The sequence below is a fragment of the Amblyomma maculatum genome, chromosome 8, assembly GCF_055883805.1.
Source record: "Amblyomma maculatum isolate TAMU_Amacu chromosome 8, ASM5588380v1, whole genome shotgun sequence".
In the NCBI taxonomy this organism is placed as follows: domain Eukaryota; kingdom Metazoa; phylum Arthropoda; class Arachnida; order Ixodida; family Ixodidae; genus Amblyomma; species Amblyomma maculatum.
Window position 1 is genome coordinate 120,231,538 of NC_139351.1, and position 20,367 is coordinate 120,251,904.

Consider the following 20,367-nt stretch of genomic DNA (forward strand, 5'->3'; position numbering starts at 1 on the left):
AGGAAGACCACATGAGATCCCCAGAGAACGCATCCCTTGTTCAGATTTACGCGCCTTGTACGGAGCAAAATATGGTCCAACCCACGCTGTGCAGTCGCCGGCCTAAAGAATGCATTACGGCCAGGACAGGGCCGGTTCTAGTGAAATTCGCTGGATTAGCAGCCGTTAATGGAGCTACGTGCTTTGCCTCTATCGTAAGAATATCTCCCGAAGTCGTAGGCTCGTCTCCGGTGGCTATAAGCTGTGTAGCTATAAGCGCCCAGCAAGAGGCACTATCGCATCATCCTTGGAGGCAGATGGCCGCAATTTGATGATCCGGTCCCATTATCCCCAGCAGCGACTTGTGGCCTGTGAAACTTGCAACCTCCCATTGTCGGTGTTGTGAAAATTACTCGCAGGTATGTATTTGATAGATATAGTAGTTTCCAGTCTACATGTTCTTGCACCGACTGGTCAGCGGATTGTGTGACGTCATAAGATCACGTGGCATGGCAGACTTGGCAGAGATGCTAACTCTGGCACCTATTCTGAGATGGAAGAATTTAACCCAACGGGACATTTGTATACAGAGTCGCACATACTGCCTCTTTTTCCTCCTTTTCTCAATGAAGGTAGCAGTGTGATAAGAGAAAGGCTGCACTGTGTTTCAGAAACTTTTTAGATTAGCCAGCTCTGGGTGCACAAGCAAGTTTGTATGGCTTGGTTATAGCGTGGATTTATTCAATCACGTGGCCTAGCTTTCACATTAGAGACTGAAATTAAGGGATTATGATTAAGAGTAGCAAGGTGCATGTTTGCTGAATGGTACGGTTTGGTGAATGGGTAATGGATGGCACTTTTAAGGATAGCGATGAGCGAGGGTAGAAAGTTTGGCTGATGGGGGGCACTCCTGAAGGGTGGAGGCTCATTAACTCTCCCAGTGTCCAGACATTAGTCTTTAAGCGCAACAGCATTATAGACAAATGATCATGCATGCCTCTGGCTGGTTCCTTTAACTCTTTGTAAAACTCCAAAAGTTCACATTAGAAATTTGGCAGGAGCTGCAACTCGGCTTACTCATTTCAGGTGGGAGCGGGGGATAGAAATTAACCTTCGATTGCTCTTGGATGACGAGTCAGAAACGCTATAGTTCTAGTACGTACCCGCGTGCACTTTGAAGCAACGTTTTGTTTCGGGCCGCATGCGCGCGCGGAGAATGAGACAACTGACAGCTGGGCGTCTCTGCACATCCGATGTTTCGTGAATGTGAAGGCCCTCACTGTAACAATGTCGGGAGCTTGCGTACGACCGGAAGCTCTATAACGTGGTAATTTAAATCACGATCAGCAAGACTATACCGAAGTACTGCAGGGCGAAGGCCTTTCCCACATTACTCATACCCCGGTCCTGTGCTAGCTGCAACCACTTGACCCCTTCGAACTTCTTAACCTCATCCACCCACCTGACTTTCTACCGCCCCCTCCTAAGCTTTCCTTACCTTGGAATCAAATTTGTTACTTTTGGCGACCACCGGTTATCCTCTTCGCACTATACGCCCTGTCCATGCCCATTTCTCAATTTCCACCAGACCTCTCGAGTTATTTCTCAGGCCCACTCTGCACGCTTCCTATCTCTTACGTTACACCTACCATTTTCTGCTGTGTAGCTCTCTTCGTTGTCCTCAACTGGAAGCTGGTCTAGTTTAGTACTGTATGCTAATAATAATGTGCGACATATTACAGCTCTCTAGAGTGGATCCGAAAAGTCGTGAGGCCAGTTTACAATTTGATGACCGTCTCCAGCTTGCAGCGAATTGAAAAAATTGTGAAACGGCAGTTCGTTTTCTTCAGTTACCTTTCGGCAACTATGTGGTTCTTTAGCGATAGTGCGACAAACCCCTCAAAAGGAAATAAAAACAAAATATTAGGGAGACAGTAAGCAGAGCGAGCGAAGAACATTCAGAAGTGAAGTACGCATAAACACTATCTGCTCTCTTTTTCCCTCTTGCCACGAGGCGCATCCGCGGTAACGCACGAAGCCTTCCGAGGATTCGGACAGTTTGGCTGACTGCTGGAGTGTTCTGATACGCACAAGTTTCGATTACTGCATGCCAAATCCGGTATGAATTCGTACGACGTGCCTGTGCGACTATCGTTAACATTGCAATCGATAAAAAAATGTTAGACTAGTTCTTTAAGTGCAAACAGATCGATTAGGATGGTCATCATTCAATCTTTCTTTTAGAACATACCTTTCAGGTAAGGCAAAAGGCATGCGGAATCTACTATAAACCGACGTACCCACGGAAACATACCGCCCTGCCCGTGTGATGACGAACCTATACGAAAGCCTCGCCACGTCGGATATGCTTGATTTCGAAAACTGACGTAGTCGCAGAAAAAGTACCGGGTTCCTTCGGGCAATATACCTTTAACCACATGCACAGCATCAAAACACAGCAGGCCCGTACGACGTGCCCGGAAAAAAGAAAATACCGGGTCTGTTCGACATAAGTTAAGTCAGGGCCTTATTTCAAACACCATCAAGCAGCGACAGCGGCTGTAAAACAGGCCAACAAAGTCAACAAAGGACACGAAAACGATTAGCGGGATGTACCCCAAATCAATGCTATAATCTCACATTCTCACAGTTCGTTCGCAAAGTCACAAAGTAATGAAGTCTGTTCACAACAGCCTTTCTTAATAAGCTAGGAGGTGCGCAATGCGGCATTGCAATCACGTGACTATGGTTAAGGCGTCCAACTTCGCCAAAGGCCCAGCGCGCGCATCCGCACCACCCTAAGGCGAACATAAGTCTGCAGAAAAATGCGGCGAGATGACATTTCGATCACTGCACCACGCACAACACATATAGCCACATTGAAGCACGTGAGTTCGATCATGATTAGATGGTCAGTGCATGATATACTACAACACGAGCGCCACCTACATGAAAGGCATTAATGCCTGCCACGGCGGCGGGTGAAGTGCAGCCTTTTCATTAGTATAGTCCACGCGTATCGTTTCTATAATAGGGGCGTGGAAACAAACTATTCATTCATATAGTGCCGAATAGTCCTTGCTAGCGGAGCCTACTGAATTGTCGGTTCCTTCATTCCGAATAAAACAAAGCAATGCAAAGAGAAATTATAAATAACACAGCGCGTTACACAATAAATACAGTATATACAGTGCTATGTACAATAATATACAGGAATTTATACATGGGTGTGCGCCTATTAAACCGAGTGCTCACCACTCTACGCGCAAGCGCTCGGTGCCCTAAAGAGGCCTAGCACTACGGCGCGTCGTCGATCAGGAGGTAGTGGCCGCCAGCGCCTTGGTGAAGTTTATCTGCTTGCGGGCGTAGCTGACGAAGATCTGCTCCAAGGTGGTGTCGCTGACGTAGAACTCCTTGAAGCGGTACTTCTTCTGAATCAGCGCCATCTTGGAGAACATCTCGCTCCACGTGGTGTAGGTCGTGGCGATGTGGTACCCCAGCACGCCCTGCGTATGTCGCGTTTAAGCTGACTTTTCGAAGCTATAGAGCAAATTACAGGCCTACAAGAAGCCACCCCGAAGTTATCTAAAATTGCAAGCGCTATTCCGTGTAACGTAGATAAGCGCAGCAAGTTCCGTGCAGTAGCGAAATGAAAAGGCCTCTTTTAAGAATGTCGATAGAGGAGAGGGTATACAAAGTGGTGTATACCCACATGGTGTATATTTTTATTTTGCCGTCTGTCCTGTGCTATTACCTTTAACATGTGGGTAACTACTAGCACTTTCTCATTTCTGTTTCGGCCTCGTCCCCAAGACTGGCCACTCAGAGGTCGTTGCTATGTTGGCAACAGTGCAGAAAAGAGCTGCAAACAACACTGCGCAAGGTGTGTGTCGGATATAAAGAAAGAAAGTTTATTCGACAACTCACGAGGGAGCTCATTGCTGTTTGAGGCTAGGACAGGGGCCCTCAGAACAAAAACGTACAGGAAAAAATTCCAGGAAGTAGATATATTATGCGCGGCGTGCGGAACTGAGGCGGAAACAACGGAACATGTTGTTCTAAGGTGCCAAAAACTTCGTCATGCCCTTCCCGCGGGAAAAGCGGCAGATCTGGAGAGAGCACTGGGATTTGCTGGGGAAGATGGACGAATGGATGAGGAACGCGTTTTGATAACAAAAGAGAGGTTAGAGGATTGGTGGAAAAAGTCAAGAGAATAAAGAGAAGAAAAAAAAAGGGAGGGGGGCAGATACGAGCGAATTAGAAGCTAAAAATAGGGAAGAGATAAATATATTTCTTTTAATTTTTTGGCTAGGCGGCACAAGCTGCCGTCCGATACAAAGGGCAGAGCCACTATCATCCATCCATCCGTGTTTATTTTTGCTGCCCATGCATAAACGGCCCTCTTCGAGTCCTAGTATACAGGAGCAGCGCTCATTGTCTTGTTTGCGACATGGTCCCTAACAAGTACAGTGTCCCTGCTTAAGCCGCAATCCCAGCAGCCACTAACAAGGTGTTAAAGGCAAAAACACCAGCGTTCGATATTTCTACAGATAAGTCTTGAAAAACGGTCCCGTCCACTGCTCACGAACTTTTGCGGGAGCTGCTTTATAGCATACGCGTTCATCCGACTTGACCACACCGTCTCCAGGACTTCAGTTGAAAATGACCCCAATATGTGTGCGTGTCCCAAACGACCAAATAAGGCAAAATATATGGCGCCTGTATATACGACAGCATTTTCGTTGAGAGGCACGGTTGCTTTAACAGGACAGAACTGGTTGTGCCATGGTTACCGAGGTTTTACAAATATAACGGGGGTGTAGAGAAGAGATTCAGCGTGGCATCCATTTCAAAAGCCACAGACGAGTGCTCTGCATGGACGGATAGCTATCTGTCGTTACCGCTAGCTGCCCGCCATTTTTGTGTTGCCACGCTAAACGTGGCGTAGAATACAATCGCTCTATATATATCGTCATCAGACCTACCGTTCGTTGCATATCGTGGCTCCTCCATATACTTTACATGTACCTATATACACACATATACCTGGTTTTGCAGCTAAATGTTACCAAGAAACTAAAAAAAATGTATCCTAATGCCAGTGAAACGAAATGAGAGCTTTTGTGTCATTACCAAGCCTCATCTTTTTCCCTCCAACCACGAGTATTTGTAAGACTAATTAGCCAACTATTTAATTATTGCAATAAATAACGAAGTGCCAATACAGAAGATGTGGATCATCTGCAAAATCTGCTGACTGAGGTGTTTGCGCCAAGGTGCCGTTTGCGTAAAGTAGCTTCTTTTACCGGCTTTAAACGACAATTCGCGCATTAAAAAAGCACCCACGTGACAACGGCGTGACCTCAGCGTCCCGAGAAACATTTCCGGAAACGAAAATCGTTTTAATCTACAGCACTGTCCAAATGGAGCTTTTCGCATGCATTGGGAGAGAGAGATGAGCCAAAGGATGGTCGCGTGATATTGTGCCTTGATGCAGACATCGAAGCTTACTGGTGTAACATTTCAATTTATTTTCTTTCTCCATATAAGGCAGACAAGGCCAGGCGATAGCTCGTATGGTTTGATTGGACTAGGACATGGCTATATGTTTTAAATGTTTTATGACATTTGATTGGGAGAGCCGGTGTACTTTGATACTCCTGTCACACTCTCGCGTTCTCCTGAAATCCATGTTGTCGCCCTAGGAGCCCATCAACAAGAAGGGCATAGCTGCAGTTGAAAAAGTGACCTGCCTGGAAGGAGTGGTCCAGCTGGCAGCCGTGGAACTCGCGCTTCATGTCGTGCGTGAGGTCCTCCTGGTACTCGGAGTCGTCGAAGCTCTCCTGACGCAGCTTGATGGTGATGGTGTAGCCGCGTCCGAACTTGCTCTTCAGCTCGTCCACCGTGCCGATGCACTCCAGTTGCCCCGAGAGCAGGATCGCGATGCGGTCGCACAGCACCTCGCACTGTTGCATGCTGCAGTATTTCAAAACACTGTTGTCACTTATACTTTCAGCCATCGACAGATTTTATAATTTTGTACAATGCAGAACGCCAAGAGATGTCCTGGTACACTGTTTTCGTTCCGTATTATCTTAATTATATTATATTTATATTATATTATATTATATTATATTATATTATATTATATTATATTATATTATATTATATTATATTATATTATATTATATTATATTATATTATATTATATTATATTATATATTATATTTATTATATTATATTATTTATTATAAGACGTGCGAACATTTTAATCACAGCTGGATTATCACGCCAATAAAAAACGTATTGTTAGCACAAAATACGCCAGTCTGACCTATGTTTGTTTTGGTTTGGCTCATCCCAAAGCCACAAGGGCTATCAGAGACAGCGTAGTGGAGGGCTCCGAAGATTTTGACTACCTGGGGTTCCTTACCGTGCACTGACATAGCACAGCACATGGGCGCATTGCTTTTCGCCTCCATTCCACCATTGGGTACAACAATCGAGCGCCCTAACCACTGCGCCACCGCGGCAAGTGTGTGACGTGTGTTTTCATCAAACGTGACGCCAGGTTTTGACGCCATAGCGAGCGTGCCTCGCAGGAAGAAAGAAAAGCAGCTGGAAAGTCACAAATCGCAAAAGCATACAGCAACTGCGCTGAATATAAGCAAAATGAGAACCATAATTGTCGAGGGGTATTTTCTTGTCAAGGCGACTGCTTTTGAGGAGGTCTCTCGCGCGCGTCTCAACATACGTCATTTGATCCTTTTCTCATTACCCTCGCCCCCCTCGTTTTATTACTCAGTCCATAAAATACTCAAGCCTGCCTTTCTTTCCTTTCTGTCTTTTTCTGGGGCAAGAAACTGAAGCAAACGTACGACTGCATAATCTACTTCGGCTTTCCATCGTCGTCCTCTCCGCCATGGGCCCACACACAGAGCTTGGAACTTCCCTATATGGCACATGTATATAAAAACTGCGGTCCTGATAGGTCAAAATCCGGCTGTTTACTGATAGTGGCGACTCTTCCGGTCATGAAAATAAACTGCGTCCACGTTTCAAAGTTTCAGGCTGTTAAATTTACGGCTACCTGACAGCACAATCAGTTGGGGAGATGCAGTAGAAAAAATTAGCTGTGGTTTTAGCTTGTGGTTAAACCTGGAGTTATGTGAGAGCTATCTGCATGGCTACGCTTAGGTTCGGCTTTTGCACATAGTAGTTTACTCTATGGCTTCAGCTTTATTTATGCCATAGGGGGCACTTTTGACCACTAAAGTGCGGTGAGGCGAAAGCCTCTATCGCGCGGTGGTCTGAAGCCCTCCACTACGGCACCTCTTTCTTTTGTTGACACTCCCACCTTCGCGATGACGCGATAGCGTAAGCTACCAGCCAACATATAATGCCCCGCTTTAACCGAACCGTTTGAACGTGCCTTCGTGGCCTAGGGATAACGTGAATGCAAGGGGTTGGCAGGCTGATTGTGATATCACCCTCCCATATGAAAGGAGAGTCCCGAGTTGGCAGCTCCTGACAAACGTAATATCAGTAAGCCCTACGTCAAGTTAGTGCTCGGCCATGTCAGCTGCCAGCTACCGCCTCCCACGACTTCTTCTTCTTCTTTCTTCGCTCTTCGGACAGGCACGGACAGGCACGCCGAAATGGCGAGACTGTGGCCAATGTAGCTCTCGCTACAAAATATTTTGCAATGTAATAACCGTAGAGGCAATTACATGAAAATGCGCTTTTATTCAGTAGATGACAATTGCAGACAACTTTCAGTGGCTACTTTCTAGACGGTACAATAATCCGCAAAAAACAGTGCATATTAATAATGTCACTTTTCTGAGCACTTTTCTAATAGGTATGATAAAAAGCTCTGCCTAAAGATACGGTCAAGGCGTAGTGACAGACGGATTTAAGGAATTTTTAATGTCTAGAATATTGTCTTTAAGTATGAAAACAGTAATCTTTAGGGACGGTTGCAAACTCGAATCTTAAAAATTCAGGCTTCCGGCGCCGCTGTCTGAATGGGACAGTGCTAGCGTATGATGAGCACAGACAAGATATTAGGAACTCGAGGGCCGGCGCGAACAACGTGTTTCTAATTACTCTCAGCCATTCTCGTCTTAACGCTACGCCGCCGGCAACACTGTGGTTTACGAGGTAAGTCAGTTACCTGCAAGTGAAACTCAGCGACAGAGAAAGCATGGAATTCTGCAGTCATTTTCAAAAGGTATCCGCTTCTTTCACTCAATGTATTCTCTTCACTATGATCCAAGCGTCAGACTAGTACTTTAGCTCAGACATGGCGGTTTTCCTATTTCACCAGTGCAAACACCCGCAGGGAGGAGGGAGCTCTAGAGAGTTTCATGACGTTCTTATGAACGCACGCCCCAGCAGATGAAAACGAAATGTGCGTGCTCTGGGTTTACTCTTGCTCGCCGAAAAGGGCTGCACGCGTGGCCAGCCGGAAGTACACATCATTTACGTCGTAAAGTGTTCCTCATGCAGGGCTATATCGTTGTAAAAATGGACAGTGAGTTCACTGGCCGACCTGTTCACGTGCATGAGCTTAAGTAAGCCACATACAAAGCTTGCACACGTACTGCTCATTAAAGTGTATCATAGTGCAAAAACAAAGAAAAGAACAATCAGGAAAGAGTTTGCGTCTCGTTATTATGTAGGGGAGCCCTACATCAACCGTATATACGTCAGACAGTCCCAGAAAATAATAATGTCGGTTCTTCTTACCTTACACAGGTTTATGACCCATGCTCAAGGGCTGCTTTACGCGACTTAGAAACAAGTCCTACTGTCTGGTTACTTTTGGACAAAGATGAACCTTCATGTACGCGTTAACCTGATACGACTGAGCGACGAGGATATGAAGTAAATACAGAAAGATGAGTATTCGAATGCGGGTGCAGAAAGGCGAACCTTCGCTCCTTGCTACAATATGGCACACATTCTCACGAGGTTCTACTTTGCTTAGGGTTTCGCGACCGTATGCCTAACCCGTTTTGTGTTCTCGCCGCTGCACGGCAGCACAGGTAACTTTCGATCCTTGCTGCATTGTTCCAGCTAAGAATATTGGTAACTGCGGCTAAACAGGCACTGCATGCACCTACCTGTTGGAGGTGAGCAAGATGGCGCAATCGGTCTTCTCGCGGATGATGGCTAGACTGCGGCGAATCTGGGCCCTTGCGGAGACATCGACACCCGTGCTCGGCTCGTCGAGGAGGATGACGCTTGGCAGACCCGCGATGGCCAGTGCGATGCACAGCTTGCGCTTGTCACCCGGGCTGCAGCGTCACAAAACGCTCTCGCACCACAGCGGTAGGACTGCCATCAAAAATTAACATGCGGAGGGAATATGACGGCTAGGTGCAGCGCAGTTCCTCCACGTGGTGGGTAGGCGTAAATGCATGTCGATGCAATAGCATTTAAGGTCCAGTTCTCCAGAAAACCAGACGCTGGACGGTAAGCAATCTCGGGCACGGGTATGCTGGTTGTTGCTGGCCAGAATGGTCGGGCGCTGATTGTGGGGTTGTCTGACATCACGCGACCACATCCGATTTTGCAGGAGCCGCCAACTCTGGTCCCTTCTTTCAGACGGAGGGCTGAGATTAGAGTCCAGACTTCAAGTAGGAGCCTTGTATTCCTAGTCAGACAACCTTCCACTAGGGCATGTAGGCACGTTCGCACGGCGTGGGCTTATCTTTGCCTGATTTATTTTTAAGGCGCAAGTCTTTCTAGGCTTATGGTGGGCGAAAATGTTCCCAGGAAATGTCCGCAGGAACTGTCTCCAACGTGAGCCTAGCCACTATCCCTCCGATCCCCTGCCGAGAGTGCAAACCACTAGGCCAGACCGGAATCGTGAGAAAGTGATCGTAATTATCCTTGTCTAGCATGAGGATAAATAATAGCGGTGGCAACGACGATGCAGTCACTGACAATGATGATGATTGCAGCGATGACAATGGCGGTACATTTAGTTGATAGTAATAATAGTAGCGATAGGGATGGCGATGATGGTTGGAATGACAGTGACGATGCAATTAGTGAAAACAGTCCTGTACAGTGGGTTTCGCCATTTCCGCTCTTAAGCAATACAGTCCTGCATTATTTACATATGGCTGTAGGCTGAAGTGCATGTGTAAGGTATCAGGGGAACAAATTAAGGGAACAGTAATCAGGCGAGTAGCACAGTTCATTTACGCGGACAAGGATACGCAAGGAGAGCCGGCAAACGGAGCCTGATGTGTAAAATAGGGAGACCCTATATCAGTAAGGGAAATAGGGACAAGAAGGAAGCCAGTGTACATGCGTACCCCCCTAGTCACACCCTCCGCCCTTTCATCGCAGCATTCTGCGCATTGGCACTCCCGTATTCCCCTATCTCCATAACTGGTTTGGTTTGGTTTTGGGGTTTAACGACCGAAAATGGACTCAGGCTATGAGAGACGCCGCAGTGGAGGATTCCGGAAATCTCGACTACATCGGGTTCTTTAACGTGCACTGACATCGCACAGCACACGGGCGCCTAGGTTTTTGCCTCTATGAAAAAGCGGCCGCCGAGGCCGGGATTCGATCCCGCGTCCTTGGGCATAGTAGTCGAGCGTCCCACTGCGCCACCCCGCCGGGACCTATTTCCCAACTGATATAGGGTCTCCCTATTCTGAACTATTGATTAACTCTATTGCGTCATACCCTTAAAGTCGGAGCTTAAGTGTCCCTTCAGATTTGTTAACAGACGGCTTGCACGTGATTTAAGGACGCCGCGATGCACCATACGAAACTTTCACCAAGTTTCTACGGAGAATGGCGGCAAGAAGAAGATCAGAAATTTTGGGATTCAACAGCGAAGTGGCGGTACTAACCTCAATAGAAGCAGTGTTCAGTAACAGAGTGAAACAACCTAGCGTATTCCCTATGGTTCAATGTACGTGAAGATGATTGGCCCAAATGTTTAAGGTTATCCGACTGTCACATCGCTTCACATAAAATCAACGGCTAACTCTTCTTCGTAACATGAACAAGAAAAGATGCAGTGCGTCATTCGTCGGCTATAAAGCAGTTCCAACTCCTACTAAACATTGAAATTTGGTAAGACTTGCACAGTCAACTGGCTCATCGTTACTTGAAGGCATAATTTTCGAAAGTTTTTCAGCACCATGCATAAACGCGTCATCTTCCGCTGCCAATAAACCATAGCTACACAGATGGTACCAAAAAACGATTTGTGATTGTTACCTGGTATGCCCCTCCTGCTTGGGCCATAAGGCCTGCAGTATTTTGAAGTAAATAAATAAATAAATAAATAAATAAATAAATAAATAAATAAATAAATAAATAAATAAATAAATAAATAAATAAATAAATAAATAAATAAATAAATAAATAAAAGCGACCCCTTCAGAAAATATGCTAGAATGAGCGAGGATGTGGCAGACTTTGCTGATGATGCTCATTACGATTATGATAGGCGAACATGAGGTGGCTCTTACGTGTAGCTCCTGATGATGTCATTCGCGACGCTGGATAGTTCCATGATCCTCAGCAGGTTCTTCACCATCGCTTTCGTGTCATCCAAACGGAATCCACGCAGGACACAAAAGAGCTCGATGATCTGCGAAGTTCGCATCCAGCTCTGTAATCGAACATCAAAGCTGCGGCGACGTGAAAAATATCTCGCGTTAACTGAACACGCTTAGAGAATTGAATGATTGCGTGTGAAGTCTGTCTTCGACTGGAATCGCTCGTAGCTTTTGAAATGGCAATATCCTCGAATTGCCTTTAATAACGACAGGACAGTATTTAAATAAGAAGAACAGTGTGCATCACCAAGCATGGTAGCCTTTAATCGACTACAAGCAAACAATGAAATCACATGCAGAATGTCATAAGCTGTAGCCGGTATTGCCCTAGACGGGGCTACACCATAGATGCTTGGATCAACCTAACATGAACCTGTCGCGGAGCAACGCTGTAGACTCCATTACGGAACCATTTGCTTAGACTGCCTCAGTCTTAGACTGCCCTCGATTTGGCCGCATCAGCCTGCACTCCAAACCCAGGAGGCCTCTGAGTTTTGCATCGAGCAGCTTGGGGCCACGCCCCTCACAGCTTCGATAATACCAGTAATCATATTCGATATTAATCATATTCATCTATTCGATCATATCGTCACAAGCTTTCCTGCTTTATATACTTTCACGGAATTTATAATCCGCGGCTTCATGACAATTTCTTCACCCATACACTAAATAGTTTTCCCTAGCATAACATCAATTACAAGATCAAACGCATAACATGCCGCACTTCAGGGTATGCCACATCATTGTTACCCGAAACCTTGTTACTGACTGTAACCAGCTGCCACTTAATAACGCCATTGAAATTATTGCGGCAGTATTTCTTGAGCTAAAATAGATAGCAATATGCTGTTTCGCTGTTACCTCTCCTGCTTAGTTTGTGCTTATTGTTCAATTTCCGTATTGTTGTTCCATTTTATTTTCATTCTGTTCGTTTCTCATGTCTATTGCAACTTTCCAGCTTTTTCATTTTGTGAGTATTCCAACTTTTGTTCATTGTTTTGTTGGTCCGACTAGTCAAATTTCTTGCATATGTTTTGATTTTAATTGCTTCCATGCCTCAATGATATATCCTAGAATGGCTTTAAGGGTACCCTGAATTAATAAAGTACGCCTATAGTGTGGCGCGACTAGACTACGTGGACGACTGTATACTCAGTTCATCTGGGGGTCGTGCTGTCGCACTCACCTCTCGGCCGGTCAGATGGTCGGGTAGTCCTAAGCTGTCCGGGCAGTAGCCAATCTTGGAGGCGTACTCCTTGGGCGAGCGAGACAGGGACAGCGAGCCCAGGAAGACGTCGCCGGACGAGCTCTCCGATAGGCCGGTGAGCAGCTGCATCAGTTCTGACTTGCCCGCCCCGGTCACGCCGATTATCCCAAGGCACTGGAAAGAAGGGACGACAGAGGGGAATACGTTTACTGCATATCCGCTTTTGCCTGGCGAAGAAAGCTTAGCCTGCCCTGGACGGTGTATTGTCACGTAGTGGTGACAAGGCTGTTGACACCAAGAGAAGACACAGGCCAGATGGTACTGAAATTATTAACTCTTTATTGGGCTGACTTGCGCCCGCAAAAGAACTAAGCAACTCGGCGGCGGCGATAGCAACAAACGTGCTCGTCGATCGTCGAACAAAGAATGCTCGAGTCGTCACACTCGTCAACGCTCCATTTAAAGGCTGCTCAGAACAATGTAGATAACGTCGCAAGCTGCTACTAGCACAACCTGGAACATTGTAGAAACATACGCAAGTGATCGGAATCTTCGAGAAAGATTTCGGCGCATCTTTCGCGATAAAGAAAATAACGTGTCGCATCGCGACAACGAGCATGAACGAACAAGGGATACAGAATTGATACGCGTGCCAGGATCGTAGTGATAAGCCCGCATGCCGGCGGCTGTTAAAAAACAACAAATACAGTTTTGAAGGTTTCGTGGCAGTATATAGTAACGCAAAAAAAAAAAATGGCCCAGTTTAACCCTGCTAAACCTAGTTAGGCGAAACATCGTTTTGCTTGGTATTGCTTTGGTTAGGCTTAGGGTTATACATGGGCAGACATGATTTTGCAGCGATTAAATTAGCGAGACTATTCATGACTCGAGGATGTCATCGTCGACAAGAGGGAACAAATGATGCTCTGTCTGCCGTCCAAAGATAAAGGTCAAAGGTCAAGTGGTGGTACGCCATAGGTGGTACCATGGTAAATCTATTTAGCCACACTGACATCTGGCTCAAGGAAGATCAAGAGGACGCCCATGGGTGATACCGACCTTGGAACGACCTTGGGTGATACCTGCATGGCGTGGCGAAGCATTTCCTTCAAAAAACAGGCTAGGACTGTGGGCACGAAGAATTCCCTTCAACTGCTGTTCTTCGCCTGTACCTTGTTTGCGATGCGCATCCTTGCCAGCTGATTTTTGGCTCATTAAATGTTTCAAATAAGTGGCTTTATTAAATAAAGTTGAATGTTATTGCCTATTCTATCCCCTTCTGTGAGATTCAATTATTTCGCCCTTCTCTATAACGCATTTTCCGCCGGCACGTTTCGTGCATATAACGAATTCCGCCTCTGTAGGCCTTCTGGTACTGGTGCAATTTTTTCTAACCGTAGAGCCAGTTCCGAGCTCTACACGAAGCGCGTTCAGCTAGTGTGGTCGAAAACGCTTCGCCGTCGCCGTAACCCAGAATTGGGAAAAACGGGTCGCAAAAAAAAAAATACGTGCGCGATTCCGTACTGAAATCGTGAGGCAACTTTTATTTTTGTAGCGTTACGGATGACGTCATACCATCTCGCTTCGCATTTAGCATCCATCTTCTAGTCACGTTGGAGGCTAGTTTGCGAGAGAGATTCAAACCAATGACAAATATATGCACCTCCATCTGCATGCCGCTCACTGTAAATGTGAGTGCGCATGTGCATCGAGAAGAAAGATACAGCGCCTTCCTTTGCCCCTTTGCATGCTGTGTCCATGTCACTGTTCACGACGCACGCATGCGGCACACTGTGCAAAACACTAATGGCCGACTTGGGGCGATCGGTCGTTATCGTCCGGAATAGCACACGCGGAACATTCGGTCACAGCGCATCTGGCGAGGTGAAACAGGCGGGACGTCAAGCCCGCCTGTTCGATGTATTCACATAGGCTCACATTCGTTCGCTCGTGGACGCGCGCACTGCCCGGCGGTCACAGGGGCACAGCTACCTTTATGCCGCCAGGAACACGCGGCGTGGTTCGGCTAGCGTGGCGCAGTGCAGAAGAACATGAGGGTTTCTACCGCGCCGCAGCCGTAACACATGGCACTGGTGGCGATGCATGAGCCAGTGTGCTGCGTCAGAAGGTGGTCGGTAATCGACGACCACCTTCGCTTTACACTTTTGTTTCTACCTTCTTTCCATGCATCGCAAGAGGTGAGCGCATTCACAGTGTCAGCCGCCGCTCGATGATTCGGCTGCAGCGCTCACTGATCCGCTGTGCGCGCACTGGATGCGTGGGGCCTGGGGAACGACTAATGCGCCACGGACTCGCCACCAGTGACGTGCGTGATGGCTGCGGCGAGGCAAGAAACCTTCGAACATCTTCTGCAGTGCGCTGCGCTAGCTGACGACGCCACGTGTTGCTGACGGCTTACAGAGCGCAGGGGTTAATTACGCACAGCTGTGGTCGCCAGGCAGTGCACGCGTCCGCGAGCGAACACATGAGCCTGTGTGAATACATCGAACAGGTGGGTTGGATGTCCCGCCTGTTTCACCTGCCCAGATAGTACACGCTGTGACCGAATGATCCGCGTCTGCTATTCCGGACGATAACGAGCGATCGGCCATCAGTGTTTTGTACAGTGTGCCGCGTGCGTGCGTCGTAACCGGTTACATCAACACAGCACGGGCGCGGATCGTATCTCTGTACTTGGACCTTTGTGCCTCTGCACTTGGAGTTATTGCGGAGGCCCGCTTGATGTGCCGAGAGCTCAGAGACCTAAGACATCTGCGGGCAGGCTCTAGCAAACTACTGTATATTGTGCCATAGTGTATATATTTTTACCTACCTTGTCCTTTCTCCCTATCACACCTCTTTGATTTCCTCTACCGGTTCCTCACCATCCCTTTATTTCCGCCGCCGCAGTACAGGTAAAAAGGCTGGCAAATAACTTTTCCTTATTTTTCGATATACAATAAAATAACCACACACTAGTTCCTCCCTTCTTAGATGCCCAACTGCTGTACCGGAGTACTCAGGTTCGATCCCGACCGCCAGCGACTGCGTGTCGATAAAGGGGAAACGAGGAGGCGTCCGTGTGCTGTGCGATGTCAGTGCATGTTAAAGATCCCCAGGTGGTCGAAATTACTCCTTGGCCCTCCATTACGGCACCTATTTCTCCCTTTCCACTTTCTCTCCCACATTGCCCCTTCCCTTGCGACGCGGTACAGGTGTTCACAGAACAAGTATGGCAAATACTGCGCCATTCCTTTCCTGTGAACCAATTATTTAATTCGAAATAAGTTAGCCCGGGTTCGAACCCGATCGCCGGCGGCTACATTTTCGGTGGAGGCGAAACAGAGAGACGTCCGTGTGCTCTGCGATGTCAGTGCTCGTTAAATATACCCAGGTGTTCGAAATTACTCCCTAGGCCTCCACTAAGGCTCCTCTTTTTCTCTTTCCACTTTCATTCCCAACTTCCTCCCTTCCTTTGCAGCGCAGTCGTGTGTCCACGGAACAGGTTTGACAGATACGGCGCCTATCCGTTTCTTGAACCAATTATTATTATTATTATTCTTATCATTATTAAAGAAGTTACTCATGTCCTCAAATTTTATGAAAGGACGGTGTTAAAGGTGCTATCACGTCTACTCTTGAGGCGAAGCTTAAGCGTCCTCCTAATTTTTGTAGCACTGCGCAGAGCAAAAACTGACAGCACAATGCCTGCTATCGGCACATATAATCATTCAGTGAGTTTGTAGTGCGCTATGGAGCGTGCAGACTGTTGCAATGACGTCATGAAGACCCAATTACTCCACACGGGACTGCTGCAGATGTGACGTGGGGACTAGCCGCAACACAATGGCGCCTATGGGTCGCTCACCGAGCTTCCAGAGTTGGCAGCTCTTTCCAACTCGCCCATGTTATGTAGCCTCATGAGTTGCACAATCCGCTGATCGGTTCCTGTCTATGTCACGCGCCAACGACGATCCCTCCTAGGTGCGATTTTTCGCCCAGAACGCTGATGCTAGAGTTTCTTTTTTTCTCTGCTGTAAGGTTTAAACATGGCGCAGAGTAGCTTATGCGGCTTATGACATATGCCTGCATAAGTATGATCAAGCTCCTTTCTTTTAAGCATCGGCCCTTCAATGTTATTCTCCTGGATATGCCTAGTTTCCAGTTTCTTTATTATCCCGTCGTTGTATCCGTTCTCTTGAATGTATAGCCCTAGGATTCGTATTTGGTCATCCTTTCTTACGGACAATCCTTCCACTTCTTATCGCTCTCACCCCTCTCTATGGGCATTGTGTGGGGCTATGTAGGGATTGGGCACGTCGGCTGACACGAGTGCCACCAGACATTGATTAATGCGACGGCGCCAAAGACCCCATTCTCTTCTGCGTGCATACGGGTAATTTTAAAGAGCTCTGTGCTGAACGGGGCGTATACCTGTCCACGCTTGAGAGCGAAGCTGATGTTGCTGACTCCCCGGCAGAGGCCGAAGGACTTTGTAAGCTTTCGCACCACGAGCGCGTACTCGGGCGGCACGGGACCCGCGCCGAGCCGCTCGACCAGATGGGCCTCGTTGGCCACGTCCGAGTCGAGCGGTGACGTGGTGAGCCGCGGCCCTACCTGGCCATCGGACGGCGAGCCGTTGACCTCGCTTCCGTGCAGGCGTACCTGTACAAAAGGCGCGCAGAGTGAAGCATCACATATGCGCCGTGGATCAGCACCTTTTCTGCCGCCAATTCGCCGACAGTGCCGTCGTCAAGTCTGCCAGTGAGCTTGAAAATAAGCAAAACATTTTCATGAAGACGAAGAAATTGGAGGTTACGGTGTTTTCTCTTGCGAGAGCTCTATCTTCATATTGCTTATTAATCTCTTTTAAAGCCGGCTCGGATAGCAATAGTCTACAAGCGTCCTGCAGGCACGCTAGGTGTAAAGCCCTGCACGTATTGCTGTCCAGTGGATGGGTGAGAATACTCCGAGACGGAGAGGATGGTCATAAAACAGAGAAAGTGAAAATAAAGCTTCAAGATGATATTGAGCTGCGTGGTTTAGGGTCAGCCTATGTGACTCGCAACCCATTGGTCACCGACTCAAATCTCGACTAAAATAATTCTTAAAATATTCGTTTGAATGAAAATCACTTACTTATAACAAAGTTTAACTATTTGAGACATGTGGTGACCCTTAGTCCCAATTCCGTAGCTTGTTTTATTCGCGTTCACCAGAACGTCACGACACACCAGTTTCCCGACACGTCGACGCAACCTTTCCTGCTGAACCGGAGCCTTGAAAAATTCCAGGGGTGCACTTACATCTGCTTAGATGCAGTCGTGCGAAAGCATTGCGAGCTCTGCCACGCCGCCTGGTGGATTCGCCTGGCACTACACTAGCGGACCTCGACCGCACTCGGCCAGATGGTCTATGTGTATTGCGTACATGTGCAGGTTAAATGAAAGAGCAGCGCAAATGAAAATTCGGGAATGTGATGAAGTTCACTGCACCGCGGGAAAGTGAGTTGCAGTTTTACACGAGGCGTGGTCGACAGCGGCGTTAGTATGGTGCTCTTGTGCACGAGCCAGGGATGCCGATGTGTTCTTTCTGGCACGGGTTGAAAACTGATTGAAAACCTAGCGCAGTCTTGCTATCTCTACCCTGCGCTAGGTTTTCAAGCCGTCGGCGTGGCATCGTGGCACCATGGCGAAAAAGAAGAGAAAGAAGAAGAAAAAAAGGAAGAGAAGAAGAAGAATTAAAAGAGTTAAAAGAAGAAGAAAAGGAAGAGACAGAAGAAAAAGACGAAGAAGGAGAATAAGTAGAAGAAGAAGACATAACTCGGCAGTTGGTAGAGGCGAACGACAGCAGCGAGTTGCTAGGACAGAAGTTTAGTTCGAACGTTGTGACGGCGGCACATTATATCCAGGTGTCCGCCGAAAAATTCGCTGCAACACTCACAGCTTTCGCTCTATCACTAGGTTGAAGCATTGCGTAAAACCCCCAAATTGTTTCCTCTATTTACTGTTCGTTCGGATACCCTTTGTCCACAGTTCCTGTCCCCGAATCCTCTCCACGGCATTCGTGAACCAAGAAATGCTGTCGCATTAAGTGTGGAGGCTAAAATCAGCGCACACATAAAGATTGACGTGTTTTTGTGAGGGCGTACCGATCCGATCAGCTTTTTGCGCAGTCGTCCGTACGCTGTGGCGTCCATGATGGCCACGAAGGTGAGCAGCACGATCGCTTCGGCCAGCATCACGTACACCTCAATCATGACGGCGCACGTCGGCTCGTAAGGGTGCACCATCGTCTGGCGGGCCTGGCCGGCATTGACGGTGGTACCGTTGCGAGAAGGAAGCGCTGTGTAATGATTGAACGTTGGTAAAAAAAATTAACCTAATAAATTAACGCAACTTATTTCTGCTACGTATAAGGATAGCATCCAGCAATATACAACCTTGGCTAACATTGGCGCAACGACTATCAGAGCTCAACCTCCTGGCCATCGCAATAGGCCAAACCCTTATGAGCAAGATACACCTCATAGTATCCTACACGGTTGACCAAAGGACGGAACTTCATCTACCAATCCGCAAGAACATCTCGTCCACTGAATACCCACAAGTATGCACCCGGCACATAACGCGGAGCGAAGAAGCGCCAGAGCCGAAAGCCTGCGCAAGAAATGGAATGGACACCCGGGCACGCTCTACGTGGACGCAGCCGATCCAATCCAAGGGCGGATGACCATTGCCATAACGAATCACGTGGGCAAATTAATCAACTACGCGTCAGTTCTCACTTCCAACCCCACTCACGCAGAGGAGGAAGCCATTGCGCTAGCGCTAACTACCAACCCAAATGCTACTGTACTCACAGACTCGGAAATTCCTGCAGAAATATTAACAACGGACTAATCCATCAATCATGTCTCATGCTCTTAGCAAAACGTCCCCCTACTCCAGCCTCAATCATATGGTTTCCGGGTCACACGGAACCAACGGGGGGGGGGGGGGGGAGGGGGGGGGACGCAGGCCACTGGGCTTCCGGACTAAGGGGACCACCCAAGGTTTTCGAGACCACATGACACCGATGCTGCAACGGCTCGATTGTTTGTGACGTCAGGCAAAAGCAGCTTGTTGGGGGTCGGTTCACTATCATAACATAGATCACAGAAATATTTAGGATTGCGCTCATTGCCCGAAAGTAAGATTAATAAATAAGCGTATCCCTTCGGTGTCATCAGGTACTATAAGTTCAATGAGAATGTGGTAAAAAATGTGTGGTAGAAACGAAAAGTGGGAAAAATAAGTAGCACACACGATGCAATTGTAATGTGTTAAAAATGGCAGTCATTGGAAGACAAAGGTAAATAATCTAATCTTGCTGGGCTGGCTTAGTTAAGAAAAACGAAGAGCTATATGTAATAATAATGACAGGCGCAGATTTCAAGGTATTCTTTCCTATTGGGCAGGCGGGAAACATTTTAGAAGGCTGCAAACCAGCATAAAATATAGATAATTAATAAATCTTTTTGTCCCATATATTGGAAAGATGAGATGCTGAAAAAAGGGGAGTGCCTCCCCTTTGCTAGTGTGA

At 47.4% G+C, this 20,367-nt stretch overlaps 1 protein-coding gene across 1 annotated transcript in view; it reads right to left on the reverse strand.

Annotated features, from left to right (window-relative positions):
* Nucleotides 1-2,482: 2,482 nt before the first annotated feature.
* Nucleotides 2,483-20,367, reverse strand: part of LOC146182343 (phospholipid-transporting ATPase ABCA3-like) — a 62,074-nt gene continuing 44,189 nt past the window's right edge. Inside the window, exons 17-24 of the mRNA XM_084577431.1 lie at nucleotides 18,935-19,128; nucleotides 17,603-17,647; nucleotides 17,218-17,400; nucleotides 12,763-12,957; nucleotides 11,487-11,608; nucleotides 9,108-9,281; nucleotides 5,733-5,955; nucleotides 2,483-3,485 (exon numbers count right to left, since the gene is read on the reverse strand). Of these exons, the coding sequence (XP_084433557.1) occupies nucleotides 3,294-3,485; nucleotides 5,733-5,955; nucleotides 9,108-9,281; nucleotides 11,487-11,608; nucleotides 12,763-12,957; nucleotides 17,218-17,400; nucleotides 17,603-17,647; nucleotides 18,935-19,128 (1,328 nt within the window). The 3' untranslated portion in view covers nucleotides 2,483-3,293. The remainder of the gene's footprint in view (nucleotides 3,486-5,732; nucleotides 5,956-9,107; nucleotides 9,282-11,486; nucleotides 11,609-12,762; nucleotides 12,958-17,217; nucleotides 17,401-17,602; nucleotides 17,648-18,934; nucleotides 19,129-20,367) is intronic.